Source organism: Spermophilus citellus (assembly GCF_964194105.1).
Source record: "Spermophilus citellus genome assembly, chromosome: 8".
Classification (NCBI taxonomy): Eukaryota; Metazoa; Chordata; class Mammalia; order Rodentia; family Sciuridae; genus Spermophilus; species Spermophilus citellus.
In genome coordinates this window covers 68,051,598-68,066,600 of record NC_138189.1, presented here as the reverse complement: position 1 = coordinate 68,066,600, position 15,003 = coordinate 68,051,598, and the positions used below count along the sequence as shown (strand labels likewise).

Here is a 15,003-nt window from a genome sequence, read left to right as displayed (position 1 = left end):
ACAATATTGGGGGTGAATGGGTAGGATAGATCAAGACTTTCTGCAATATATGAGACATTCTCATACACTGGGAATTTAAAATTTTCAGATGTTCCAATGGACATTTATATAGGTGACAGTGAATTTTTATGTAACTTTTATTATTGAGCTCATATACTGTTTTGAATTAAAACTAAACATTTTTATATAGTTTTTATAAACAGAATTATCCAGGAATTATGTAAATATTAATTATTTACATGGACATAAATTAAAGGAAGAATGTAATTTGTTCCATTTAAGAGCCTATCTCCTGCCCACCCCCACCCCCCATCTTTCTTTTCTTTTTCTCTGTGGTGCTGGGGATGGAATCCAAGGCCTCATACATACTAGGCAACTCTGTCTCACTGACCTACATCCCCAGGCCTATTCATCAAATGCCAATGCCACTCATATTTGAACCCCCATAATCAGCTCCAGGAGTAGCTATTGCATTTATTGTGATTCTACTTCTAGCTGTATCTGAAGGTTTCATTATATTTTTAGTGTAGGGAGCTCCTATGAACTTACATATAGAATTATATATTACCATTTACCTATGAATGTTACTTCAGGGTAATAAAGGGTCATTACCAAATATTTGTTATGCAATGGAAACACTAACTCTGCTAAGGTTCAAAGCAACGTTTCTAAACTAATATGGTCCTTGTGATCACCAAGTACAATTGTCTGCTGTAGTCTTTTAACTCTATCAGTATTCTGCCACTGTTGTGAAAAACACACACTAGTGCTGCCATGGTGAAAGACAGGGTAGTTGAAACTTATAGCCCATCTAGCTGGTCCGGAGAGTCATGGATCTCCCTTTAATATTTGGGTCCCAATGTGGGCTATGCATTCTTTTTTCCTTGAGGCAATCTCTAGACCACACTAGAAGATTTCAACAAGGCCTTACTAATAGCCCAGGGAAAGCTGTAACAAAAATGAGTGTCACCAATGATGACACCAGTGTAGGCAACGTATTCATCTTCAGCTGGAAATTCTTTGGGAGAACTCCTCCTTTCTAGAACAAGTTTGCTCCCACACAATGCTTCTTATCTTTAACCTCTACCATCCAAATCATCTTGGGCAGCTTGGGAGGCCCAAACCAAAATAAACAAATAAATAATGCAAGGTGATATAAACTCTTCCTCTTTTTATTCATTATCTGAGGTCTGCCTTTCAAGTCTCTCTCTTCCTCCTTAGGACCTGCTTTTCGGTTGATGATCAACATTAGGAAAGCTTACTTCTTTTGAGAAAACTTCTCCCTCATGCATACAGGGGCCTTCAGCTTCTACAGGATCATCTCTATGAGACAGCTCCATGGGAAGATAATGTGCCAAATCCTACATCTTTTCAAAGAGGCTGAATTGTCAGAATGAAAAAGTGCCAGTTTTAAATAAGGAATAATTAACATATCCAAGATCACAGCTAGAAGGGGTGCAGCTTAAATCAGAATCTGTTAGATTTGCTGAATCACAGGGAGAGAGTCAACCTGTTCTGACAATAGGGTCCCAATTCTGATTCGTTGATGCCTGTTCCATGATTGATTGTGAGAGAGCTTTAGTATCACTCCTTTTCACTGTTCACAACTCCATTATACTGAAGTATCCAAGTATTGGAGGATTTTCTCAATGACCAATGAGGTAACATGCTGGGCAGTGTATGTGGTAAAAGGGCCAGATGGCTGGTTTGTTTTAAAGGTACCTGGCTCTTGCATGACTTTTCAGAGCTTGAATGGACTACCACTGAAGCAAATACATGACCAGTTACCCTGCTGGGTTCATGAAACAAGGAAGATGAGGTGCATGTATGTTAAAATGTAAAAGTTATAAAAAAATGAAAATGAAAATTTAAAATAATTAAAACACTTAAAATGTTCTTAAAAGGAAAGTCTAGGGGCTGGAGATATAGCTCAGTTGGTACAGTGTTTGCCTTGCATGCACAGGGCCCTGGGTTCAATCCCAACACCACCCAAACCAAACAAAACCCAAACAAACAAAAGGAAAGTCTAACCAGATGTAATGGCATATCCTTATAATTCCAGAGGCTTAGGAGGCTGAGGCAGGAGGATTGCAAGTTCAAAACCAGCCTCAGCAACTTAGTGAGGCCCTGAGCAACTTAGTTAGATCCTGTCTCAAAATAAAAAATAAAAAGGGTCCCCAATGTGTCTCAGTGGTTAAGATCCCTGGGGTTCAATACCTGGTATTAAAAAAAAGAAAGAAAGAAAGAAAGAAAGAAAGAAAGAAAGAAAGAAAGAAAGAAAGAAAGAAAGAAAGAAAAGTCTACTAACTCACAGTAACTAAAATTAAAATTACTTTGAAACTTAAATATTTGACTTGTGTACAAACCAAGACCAAATGTATTTTCAGAAATTAAGCTCTTATTTGAATAATTTAAAAAAGAATTCAATATGCTCCAAAATCAGGTAAAAGCTAATTTTTTATGATGAATATGCAAAGAATTGTTCTGTATTTACTAAACAATCTACAATACTCAGACTGCTTTCACATCCTTTTTTTTTTTTTTTTTTTCAGTGATGAAGAATTGAGCCCAGAACCTGTGCCTCATGCTAGGTGAGTGCTCTACCACTAACCCTACCATTCTCAGCCCTATGTTTTCACAAGCATTAAGAAGTGGTATCCCACCCCAATTCCCATTATCCAAGTAGCAGTATAATATAGAGATTAAAAGTATGGCCTCTGAAACCAGCCTGCTAAGGGAGTTAAATGCCAGCCTCCCCAGGTGTGTAGTCTTAAGCAAGTCTCCTAACTTCTCTGTGCTCTAATTTCATTCCTTATAATGAGGACATTTGTAGTATCTAATTCATGGAGCTATTGAATTAATATTGTAAGATACCATATTAATACTCAGTGTTAGCTATCATTGTGTCACAAAATTCTGAAGACTAGTGGCCAAATATCTCAAGAGATTAATGTTAAGTGGAAGAATTGGGGTATGAACCCTGCATTTGGTAAAGCATCCCTGAATTCAATTCCCCCCTCAAAAAAAACTAAAATAAAAAGTATGTGTGTATGTACACTATATATACAACTTGTGTACATATACATATATTATATTTGTCATCTTCATATATATATGCATATACATACATAAGTTGGATGTGCATATGCATATGCATAAGTTTATATATTTGCCACTGAAGATGTGATTGTTGGTGGCACTGGTTTTTAAAATAATTTTCTGTACTTTTCAAATGTCCTGTATTGAGCAAAATTTTGTTTGATAACCAGAAAATAAATGCAGAAAGCCAAAATAATTTCAGTAAAAATTGGGATTTTTTTTTTATTCTGATGGAGTCAAAAAATGGAGCCTAAACTGGGGTAGATGAGGAAGAAAGATTTAAAATCTAAATGTTCATTTTTGAAGCGGTTTGTTACCCGAATTAAAGCAAGAACTGCCAGATCCATACGTCACTTTATGAATTTGGAGGTTTAGATAAAAATCAAACACATGTTTATCAAATAAAACCGTCGTTACACAAAGGCAGCTGACGCACTGATACTCAACAAAACAGCGCAGCCTCCTCTTCCCTAGAGCAACTGAAACGCTAAGAAGATTTTTGCCACAAGAGGGCGATAACTGTTCAGGGTTTCTTTAAAGGAGGCTACTAAGGGAAGCTGCGCTGCTAGTTAACTTTTTTTTTTTTCCTCACCAGAGAATGAGCTGCACCCTGGAGGCGGATGGAACGGCCAACACCGACACACTCGCGCACACTCCTCCCAGAAGCGACAACTTTTAGCAGGATGTAAAGAGAAACTGGTTTACGGAGTTGCTTTAAAAATTGTTATTTATACAAATATGAGGTTTTCGTGGCTGTTCATCGCAGACACTTTTAAATCTGGTGTATCAGACTGGGCTAGCATTTTATCCTATTAATAAATTCTGGAAACCAACAAGACATTCTTTCAAGCATACGATTCTACGCCGATTTCCCCTATTCCATAATATAGTGCAAAGCAAGTGGATTCTCTGGACTAAAAGGTTTCTGTTAAAAAAAAATAGAAAGAAAGAAAAAGAAAGAAATGCTGGGGAAAGGGTTTTCATTTTCAAATGAGAAAAGATTTGATTTGCACACAGATTCACAGATCTGGCGTTTTCTCGAATTCACTCTCTTTGCGGAACTCGTGTTGTGGTATGGCAACAATTTCTGAACTTTAGCATTTCCCATCTTATTGGACTTTTCAGAATTTTCCCTTCCGAATGTATGTAATCTCCCAAAGCTCTCTCACGCTTTCTGCAACTGTAGGGCCCGGGTACAAGGCTGTCATTCAGAAGATCCCTGAGAGAAGTCCGGGAGTGACATTGCAGATCTTTTCCGTAAAAGAATGATGAGGCTTCCTTGCTTCTTCCACTTTTTTGTTGGGTGTCAGTCTCTCCTGGGAGGCAGCCATCATAGAATCCTCCAAGGCTCTTCTGCCATCAAGCACTTGTTGACCCCTCTCTAACTTAACTTTCCCAAATTGTCTCCTGAATTCTCAGTCAGAAGAGGTTGGGGTCCAGTTCCCACCTCACAGCATTTACAGCAAGCTGAGAGAGAGACCCACGCTCTCTTCCTTTTCTCCTGTCCTCTTCTTGATAATAGGTTGGTCCAAGCTTGGGGACATTATTGTTTCTTCCTTTTATTTATTTCTGTGTAGCCACCAGCTCCACCACTTTTTATTAACATTCACTTAAACCCTGTTGTCCTCCACCTTCAAACAGGCCACATTCTTCGGTGAAATGCAGGTATTAAAATCTTCTAGACAACTCAAGCAAACACATTTTAGGAAGGTCTTTGGTTCAAACACACACAAAGTTCCTTTATTCTTTTCACCCCTCTTTTCAAGAGTATAGAAATTGACTTTCTGTATCCTGACACTGGACATTAAAATATTTGGGGCAGAGCCGTTATCATTTTTTTTTTTAAATCGGCTGCTGAATGTAAGTACATTTAGCTGAGGTTTCATTTGCATTCTTTCCTTGAGTTGCTCTGAATTTAATGGCTTGTCTTTTAACTTAAAACAGAAGTATCAAAACGCATTTGGTGCATTTCTGAGTCAAGGGTTAGACCGAGGGTGGGAAGGTCAAATGAATTGCGCATGCTTACACAACTGAACCGCAGGTTAAAACAGTAACTGGAAAATAGACGAGAATATCTCGAGGTTCAACGTCCAGGGGGCACATCGCCTTCCTCAACCCCTACCCTCTTAGCCCTTTTGCAACCTCGGAATTTGCCCAACAGCTTTCATTTATTTTTCAATTAAAATGCAAATAACTCCCTTTCAAACGGTCTCCCCCTCCCCACCAATATAAACTTAGTAATATATATATATTGTAGAGATGCCCAGGAACCGTTGCTACCATGCGTTACACATTCACTTCTGGAGGGGAGGGGAACAGAAGGTGCTTGGGAAAGTCGAACTTCACGAGGGCAGGAGGACGTGGAGGTCCCAGGTGGCCCTCAAGAGAGAACAAGCCCAGATTCCCAAGGGCATTTGAAAGCAGTGTGTTAAAATTGCCCCCAACAGAAACCCGCTTCCCACTTCCTCCGCATCAGCTTGTCCCGAAGGTGGTTTTAACCAGGCACTCAGAGCCGGAGCCGAGGGCAGGGCGATCTCTCCGTGGGAGTGATCATGGCAGCCCACACCCTCTGAGGACTTCCCCACATTCTCCTGGCTCCCGGTCGGAGATCGACCCAACAGATCCAGGACAAACAGCACCCGCCTTCTAACAGCGGCCTGCGATGGGCGTCGGAATACTCGCTGCCCCCGGAGGGATTGAAGCACCCGGGGGTTCACCCCCCGGGGATGAAGGTACACAGACCCCCAAATATTTTTATTGTGGTAATTAAGAACAATACTACTTTAATTCATCAATGTGCGCGATACACAAAAGCAAATGAAGGAAACTTAACATCCAGCTTTATAACTATTTACTGAAGGCGGTTAACCGGGAGTTGGGTTTAGTTCAATCTCTTCTATCTTCTCCGCCCCCACTACCTTCGGTTTTCTTTGTCTAGAATTCCCTCCTCCCCATTATCAGATAGTAAATTCGCAATAGAAAATACTCAACTCTTTCGGGTCGCTTTTTGAAATTGGAAAATTTCGTGATCACGGTCCTCTCTTCCTCTCAATTCCTACCTAGTCTTTGAGAATGCAGTTGTCCTGGAGGATCGGAGGAAGTCGCTGGAGGCCCAGAGACGGGCTTGAGACTGGAGGTTCTGTGCCACTCTGGGAATGGCATGTCTAGAGGCACAAAGTTTCCGTAGTAAGGATGGGAGCTGCTCTGGGACCCCAGCTCCCAGACAAGGGCCAGGCTACACCAGGCTGCCTACTGTATCTTTCCAGCCAAGATAACAGGGTGCTGGGATTTAGATTCCAGGAGATAATCTGGGTGGGGAAATGCAGATGGTGCCCATATCAGCTGTCTTCTGAGGCTAGAGTCTTGGCCTGCCTCCTTAGCATAATTCACTTTAATGAAGGTCTTCACCTTTCCCCGGGTCAGATGCTAAAGTCTATGAAATGATGGATTTAACCAAGTCTTGAGTTTAATAAAGAAGGGTGGAGGAGAAAGAGGAGGGTCAAATAACTTTATTTTTATTTAAAAAATGAACAAAAGTGGCAAAAGATAAATAATCCCTTTTCTCCCTCCAAATCTTCTCCCCAAATCTCAGACTCAACTTGAAACTAATACACTTAAATGACTAGAACTTCTTCAGAAAGGGAGTAAGCTCCCTGGGTTTTTCCTGCTTGGATCCATAAAAGCACTTTGGTGCCCACAGCCAGCTCCATCCATTCCTGGTGCTGCTCAAGTTTCATTCTTGGACCATTTATTGCATTTATTTCTGTTTCTTGAACAATACGTTTGGACTTAATGATCTGTCCAAATTGCTGTCATGACCACTCTCCAACAGTATTGCTTTAACAACCTGAATTCTCAAAATTGTCGTCCTATACACAGTTTGGTCCTGCTGGGAATTTAAAAACCGGTCAGAAATGGAAGAGATTGAGAGGGAGTAAAAACTACTGCTTAACGCCTAAACTGTAAATACTCCTTTATCACAGTCCAGAAGCCAGGCATCCCCATCTTCTGCAACAATCTTGGAACTGAGAGCAGGGGCAAGTTTCAAACAGGGGTTTGAAAAGCTTACAGTTCTTGTTCAGTACCCAGATACTTGCAAAATTTCGGCTTAGATCGTGGTGATTCTGCCTCCATGTAAACCCCGAACAAGTAACAATAATAGTCAAAGAGAAGAAAAGTTTTTTTTTTTTAAATTTTAAATCCTCCTGTCCTAAGGTTTAAACATCACAGGAAAGATAGATATTCCCCTTAAGTTGATTTCGTTCCCAGAATATTGAGCAAACTCTTAAATGATAACCATAGCGGGGCACTCCGGAATGAAAAAAAAAAAATGGAGAAAACAGAGAAGGAAGGCGGGAGGTGGAAAGATGGAAGAGGACCATCTTTCGGCCTACAAGGGGATTAAAGACATCTATAGGCTTAAGGAACAACAAATTAATTTACCCAGTTCTAGAGGAGCCCAGATGGCCTTTAATTAATCCCTTCAAAAGAAGGAGCCAGGCCAGGGCCGCGCCGGCTGCCTGCTCCATTAGTTCCATTTTATAAGGGTCCAGACTCGGTTCGAGGTGAGGCGCCGAGAGCTGGTGGGGGAAGCGGGTAAGATGACGCGAGAGGGCGAGGGGGATGCAAGGAAAGAATATGAACTGCTTTTCCATAAAAGGGCTGGGTTTTTATTATTCTCTTTTAAAAGTAATACCCTCTTCGTCTCTACTTCCCCCCTCCCCTTTCCCACTTTATTTAACACAATTAATTGAGAATGCCACTGGCCCCACAGCCTAACCGCACCGCTCGCCAGGTCCCGCCCCTCTTTGCTCCGCCCACGGGACTCCAGAGGTGGGAGGGGGAGGGGACTAGGTAGGCGCGGCCCTACGGCTCTCTAGCCTTAGCCAATCAGAGGACGTGGCGCTCACGACTGGGCGTAGCCCAGGGGAGCGACGTCAGGTTCCAAGCTGAGCGCTATTGGAGGCAGTGATTACGCCCCTGGCCTGAGCCCTCCCCCTCGTCCCCGCCCCCTCTGCCCCCTCGGAGTGACGTCCCTCAAAGTTCTCATTTTGGCCCCCACGTCCCCCTCCTTTTCGTCCCCCAGCTAAAGAGCGGTAGGAGTGATGCAAATGTTTTATTACCTTTGAGAGCTTCATCCGAACTGTCAGGCCCGGAGGGAGAGAGGAGAGAGAGTGAAAGAGCTGTGGAGAGGGTTAGTTTGGCCAGAGGACAGACTTAGAAGAACGAACGAAGCCTGTAAAGCAGCGAAGAAAATGCGAGAGAGTCGAGTCAAAGGCGGACAGTGAGAGGAAAACAGGAGGTTGCGGGGGTGGGGCGGGGGTCTTCAGGCTCGTTGGCAGAAGTAGACCAACTATTGGAGCCGTAATCAAACCGTCCGACTTTTCACACTTAGTCTTTGTTTTTCTGGATTTTCCCCCTCCCCTCTTCTTTTCAATATCGCAACTCTAGTGCCCGTGGCCCAGAGGGGAAGGCGGGTCGGCGCACCAAATCCCGGCGCCGTGGAGAGTGGTGGCACTGCCCCTTCTGGCGCAGCAGCTCGGGGCAGCGCCGGGGGAGGCAGCTCGTACAGAGGCGGGATCCTCCCGAGGGCTGGATGCGCTCTCTCCCCGAGCGCAACCCGCGTCCAGTGCGAATCAGTAGCGCAGTGGAAAGAGCGGAGAATCTGAGTAAAATTAGAGGAGCGCAACCAGCGGCATCCGGCGTCCTTTGAACCTCCCCAAAGAAAGCGAACCAGCCCCCACCCTCCAACATCAAAGTGGAGATTCGGTGACTCTTAACTTTGTTACAAACTCTCGGGGGCCTGCCTGGGTTTTGTTTTGCTTATTTCCCGAAGGGGTAGGGGGGAGAAGATGAGAAGTAGCGCACTTTGAATGATGAGGAAGTGAGAAGAGCTGGGGATTGAATCCAAGACTCTTGAAGCGAAAAGACAGTCGGTCCCACCCGGACACCCGGTTGTCTCCGCGACCCTCCGCCTCCCGCGTGGCGGGTTTGGACATCTCTACTGCGCAGCACTGAGAGCAACTCTCGGCGGGGGCGTTCTCGGCCCAGTTGGCAGGTCGCCTCCGAGGGCGCAGATCGACTCTTTGCTAACGCCCTCGGCGCTTCTGGCTCTCCTGAGCCCCGCTGGGGGCACGGGCCGGCGCCCTCGCTGCGCCGCTACTGGCTCCGGCCTGGCCGTGGGATGTTAGCAGTGGGGGCGATGGAGGGCACCCGGCAGAGTGCATTCCTGCTCAGCAGTCCGCCCCTGGCCGCCCTGCACAGCATGGCCGAGATGAAGACCCCGCTGTACCCCGCCGCCTACCCCCCGTTGCCCACTGGCCCCCCTTCCTCCTCGTCCTCGTCTTCCTCGTCCTCGTCGCCTTCCCCGCCTTTGGGCGCCCACAACCCCAGCGGCCTGAAGCCCCCAGCCGCAGGGGGGCTCTCGTCCCTGGGCAGTCCCCCGCAGCAGCTCTCGGCCGCCACCCCACACGGCATCAACGACATCCTGAGCCGACCCTCCATGCCGGTGGCCTCTGGAGCCGCCCTGCCCTCAGCCTCTCCCTCTGGTTCCTCCTCCTCATCTTCCTCGTCAGCTTCTGCTTCCTCCGCCTCTGCGGCGGCTGCCGCTGCTGCTGCGGCTGCGGCAGCTGCCTCATCCCCGGCTGGGCTGCTGGCCGGCCTGCCCCGCTTCAGCAGCCTGAGCCCGCCACCGCCGCCTCCTGGGCTCTACTTCAGCCCTAGTGCAGCAGCCGTGGCCGCGGTGGGCCGGTACCCCAAACCACTGGCCGAGCTGCCCGGCCGGACGCCCATCTTCTGGCCAGGAGTGATGCAGAGCCCGCCCTGGAGGGATGCACGCCTGGCCTGTACCCCTCGTGAGTATGATCGCCAGGGTCCTGGTGAATGTGCGTTGTGCTTGTTCTGTCCGTTTTCAGGTCGTGGCCCTTGGTGTGCACGCCGTTCGGTCCTCCCTCTTGCCCGCCCCAGTAAGTCAGCAGTGCTGGAATCAAGGCTTTCCCCCTTTCCTCAGCTGGCATTCAAGCGTCTCACTCTCCCCAAGTCGTGGGCACGCCTGGGCTGAGCCCATGTGCGTGTGTCTGTGGTGAACATAACTCGATGAGCGTGTGTCAAGTCTGAGGCCTTGGCTGGTCCTGAAACTATGTAGCTGGGACCAGAGGCCCAGTCTGGGTTAGAGATGGGGAAGGGGGAAAGACCACTGTGAACCTACCCACCATTGCCGCTTTACCGGCTACTGCCTGCCAAACAGGCCCGGGTTTCGCCTTCGCCAATCTGACCCGCCGCCTCTCTGCAAATCCGTGAGGACAGGCAGCAGTGAGCTCTCCACCGCCCGAGCGAAGTGCGTGTATTTGCATGCCTGTCTCCGCCCTGGACGTCCCCACCTTACCTTTTCGCCTTCTCCACCCAGTACACTGAGCCACGGTGAGCCTATGGAAGACAGGCCAGCGGCCCCAGAGGGGGACCAGCGCTGAGGGGCTAAGGCAGTTCTTACTGCCGGCCTCGCGCTTTCCCACACATCTCGCCCCCAGGGGTCTGGAACACATTGAGCCCAGGCAAGCTGAGGGGCCTGGTGGCACTAACAAACTGAAAGGAAGAGCCAGGGGACGAATGAGGTTAAGAGGCTTAGGGGCATTGTAACATCCAGCAAAGACCTTGCCTGAGGCGACTGAGTTGCCCTAAGATTTCAGTAGTCTTCTGGGTAGTGGCCACCACACGGCGGCGAAGGCTCTCAGCCTTCCAGGTGGCGTTCAGGACCCAGCTTTGGGCCTTTTCTACTCTGCTCTTTGCTTTGGCTCAGTTCCCAAAGTTTCTCTAAGTCTCCGAATCTCTTTTCATGAAGCTGAACTGTAGTAACTTCAGGAAGTTGCGGGAGCCAAGCGGAGGCTCCCTTGGGAAGTCCCGGGACAGTGGGCGGCAGAGGCTGGTGGGGGTGTCGGGGAAACCTATTGTATCGGTTTTGATAGCCGTGTAGGGGCCTCCAACAAAGGCGGTGCCCCCTCCTCTCTCCCCTTCGGCCGCTGCGGCGTCAGACTGGGGGGCGATTTAGCTCTCTTCTGTGCATAAACAAGGAGCCCTTTGTTGCCGGGACACAGGTTAGGGAAGCGTTAAAACAAGAGAGAGAGAAAAAGAAAAGAAAAAATGGGCAAAACTAGTCATGCCCCCGCAAAGGCTCGGGTCCGATGCGAACCAACTGGACCAGGAGGCAATCAGAATAGTCTTAATCTCGCACACCTCCTTAATTTGAGCGGGCTTCGCTATTTGGTCTACTTTAGTAGTAGACTCCCTAGCTGTTTGACATTGGTGTTGTGCAGAAGGTATTTACTGCTGCTCCCAACACGCCCAGCTTTTAAAAAACAGGTGGGTGTAAAAGGCCAACTGAGAACCTCTGTGGGACTGGAAATGCCACGCGTCTGGTGCACGTTTTCTTTTCCCACCAAAACATTGTTTTTCGAATTTTTTTTTTTAATTCCCCAGTGGAGCCCCTTGTAATCCATTGTTTCCTCCCTCCCCTCGTTGTTTATCGGTTCTTGCAGATCAAGGATCCATTTTGTTGGACAAAGACGGGAAGAGAAAACACACGAGACCGACGTTCTCTGGCCAGCAGATCTTTGCTCTGGAGAAGACCTTCGAACAAACGAAATACTTGGCTGGGCCAGAGAGAGCTCGCTTGGCCTATTCGTTGGGGATGACGGAGAGTCAGGTCAAGGTGAGTGGACCCTGTAAACCTCCATGAATAGGCCCTGTACCTTGGGTCGCATGCGTTTGCAAGGGGACACACACACACACACACACACACACACACCAAACCCCCACAGTCTGAGTAGCCTAGGGAGAAGTTGAGAGAAGTGAAGGGGCCTGGGGTTACAAAGACTCTAGGTCTTGCCTGAGAACACTGTTGATGAACAAAAGGAATCTAGTTCCAAACTTTGAAATTAGGTTAATCTAGATAGTAGCACGAACCAGCACAAACCGGAGGAAGTTGTCATTATTAGAGAATAAAAGTATTAAGGAAATATAAGTTCAGAGAATAGATCAGGCCAGTTAAATAGCTTCTACTTACTCTTTTTAAAAAACATTCAAATTCAGGATTTTGTCAATTTAGGTTCCACTAGTAATATAGTTTTCTAATGTAGATCAGCATTACAGTTCTCCTATATTAACTTGCAGATTAAAAATTAAATCCACAGATCTACCACTTAACTGCCTATAAACCTGCTTTTAGCTTAAAGGCATCAGTTTTGAATAGTGATTTTTCTAAATGAATTGACAAGTTTATTACTGTATTATAGGTTGAATTCTGTTTAAAACAGGTTTATCAACAGATTTAAGATATTGCAGTTTATGGCAACAATTTGTAATTAAAATGTCACATGGCTTATAATTGAGTTATATAGTATATTTCTAGGGAATCAAATTTTAGAAATCTTTTCCTGAAAAATAAAGACATTGAGCCAGTTGTGTAAATTCAATCTGTTTCCTGTATTTTCAGTATTTTGTTCCTCTCTTTCAGTTTCTTGTAGTTGTTTCTTTGGGATGGATGTCTGCTTTCATTATATTGTTTCTTTTTAAATTAAGTAGGAATAGCATTAATAATGCCTGCTGGTTAGAATGTATTTCCTCCTGGAAAAACATCATACTAGTATCATAACATACATTTTAGGAGTGATTTTGCATGTGGCCATTACAATACCGTCACATTTGAAATTATTTTTTTTCTATGGGCTGGTATAGACCCTATCATAATAATCTGGAGGTCTTCGTTTGTCACTGTAAATGTCTGCATGGCTAGATGTGAATTTATTGCAGTATAAAGGAAATCAAAATCACTTTTAAAAAATAATTCTGATTCTCTGGATTAAATACAGGAAAGATGGTATGCATAAAAAGGATAATTTGATATCATTGGAAGATCCGTTGCTTATTGCTGATGCTTTAGGTTAAAATATGAGTATCAGAGACATCAAATATTAATAGGTTTAAAAATATTTGTATATAGAATCATGTCTTCCATAGGACCAATATTAAAACAATGTTTAACAGAAAAGGAGGACAATAGAAAATAATGTAATTGGCAACATTTCACATTTAAAAAATGACAGATAACAATACTAGTTTTCACTTACATCGAAAGAGTAACGGGGCAGGGAGGGAACTTATCTACAATGTTTGTGACATTCAGGTCTAAAATAAATGAAAACAATGTCCAAAAGCAAAAAGGAGAACAGAGGTGATTGGGGTAAATGCTATGCCTTTTCCCACAAATCACACTGAAAAGCAAGTATACTTTAAGTTGTTTGGAATCCCTTAATCTAAGAAGGTAAATAAGGAAAATGACAGCCTCTGGGGAAACCTTAGGAAAAGGGGGGAAAAAGTTTTCTACTTCAAGCTAGAAAGTAAGAGGGCGAACTCATTTTTAGGGAAACTTAAGTTTCCAAGTTTTTTTTTTTTTTTTTTTAACTCTTCTGAGAAATCACTCACAGACAACCTCAATACTCTTGTGTTACTATTGCTATGGCAACGGCAATCAGTTTGTTGGTGCCTGTTACTCTGGGGATTGGGGCGATGGAGACTGACTTGGACGGTGCAGACAGGGGAGGTTTCTCAGGGAGGGCGAAGGCCGTAGGGGCCAACTGGAGGAACCTCGAGACATGGGAGCGATGTCGCCGCCTGCGTCTGCTCCCGTTAAGTTCCTCGCGCCCCCGTCTCCCCTCTGCTTCCCTTTCTCGGTGCCTCAGGTCTGGTTCCAGAACCGCCGGACCAAGTGGAGGAAGAAGCACGCGGCCGAGATGGCTACAGCCAAGAAGAAGCAGGACTCGGAGACCGAGCGGCTCAAGGGGGCCTCGGAGAACGAGGAAGAAGACGACGACTACAACAAGCCTCTGGACCCCAACTCAGACGACGAGAAAATCACGCAGCTGCTGAAGAAGCACAAATCCAGCAGCGGCGGCGGCGGCCTCCTGCTGCACGCGTCCGAGAACGAGGGCTCGTCCTGAGCGCGGGTCGCCAGCCCCCGTCTCCCGGCTGCAGCCTCCGCGGCCCGGACCCCGCCTGCCCGCGCCTCGGGCCCGGAGGAGCGGCCCGGCCCGCGGGGCCCTTTACTATTTTCTGAGATGTACATATCTATTTTTTTAACCTAGAAGTTGTGGCGGGGTGGGGGCTGAGGAGAGAGACTCGGGGGTGGACAGGAAAGCAAACCAGAACCCCAAGGCACTGCAGAAAGAACGCAGCGGAACCCCGCAGCCGAGCCACCGCCCCACCCAGCTCGGGTCCCCAGACCCGTCCTCACCGTCGCACGCCTGGGTCTCCACTGTTCCCCTGCTTTTGCCTCCTTCCGCGGGCGGTCGGGTCGGGGCGCTGAGGGGTGCTTTTGAAGGGTTGACACTCACCGCGCGGGGGACCTCGGAGCCACGCGGGCGGGCGGCCGCCACAGACGGGAAGAGGGACATTTCTCCCCCTATACACTGCTGTGCCGACTAAAGTAACCTGTTGAAGGCTCTGTGTAAATAAATCGTGAGTCACACTGACTAGAAGTTACTTTATTGTGAATATTTAAAATGTAAAATGCTTTTTTGAATTTGTTATAAATCGATGGATCCCCCCCTCCTTTCCTCCCCATCCCCTTTTAAGAGCTATTCACACCACACATCCCCTTTTTATTTTTAAAATTAAATTAGGAATCCTAGAAAAGAATGTCATCATCCTTCCCGGACCGGCTGCCCTCACTGCTTTTCCGGGTTTGGTTTTGTGGAACCTCACTTTTCCTCCTTGATCCTTTCCCGTGCTGTCCTGCCCACCCCCTGGTCCTGCACCGGGGCCCCGCCCCCCAGGCTTGAAGCTGAAGACGTGGGAACTGGGGAGGACCTCACACCTGCCTCTCCGATTCCCCCTGAAATTGCACAGTCGTTT

General features: G+C 46.5%; 1 protein-coding gene across 1 annotated transcript; it reads left to right on the top strand.

Moving 5' to 3' along the window:
- Nucleotides 1–9,156: 9,156 nt before the first annotated feature.
- Nucleotides 9,157–14,090, top strand: NKX6-1 (NK6 homeobox 1; the record flags this gene model as incomplete). Its single annotated transcript, XM_081304540.1, has 3 exons — nucleotides 9,157–9,953; nucleotides 11,631–11,803; nucleotides 13,833–14,090. The coding sequence occupies exons 1-3, from the start codon at nucleotides 9,284–9,286 to the stop codon at nucleotides 14,088–14,090; spliced, it is 1,101 nt and encodes a 366-aa protein (XP_081160666.1). The 5' UTR covers nucleotides 9,157–9,283.
- Between the last annotated feature and the right edge of the window lie 913 nt (nucleotides 14,091–15,003).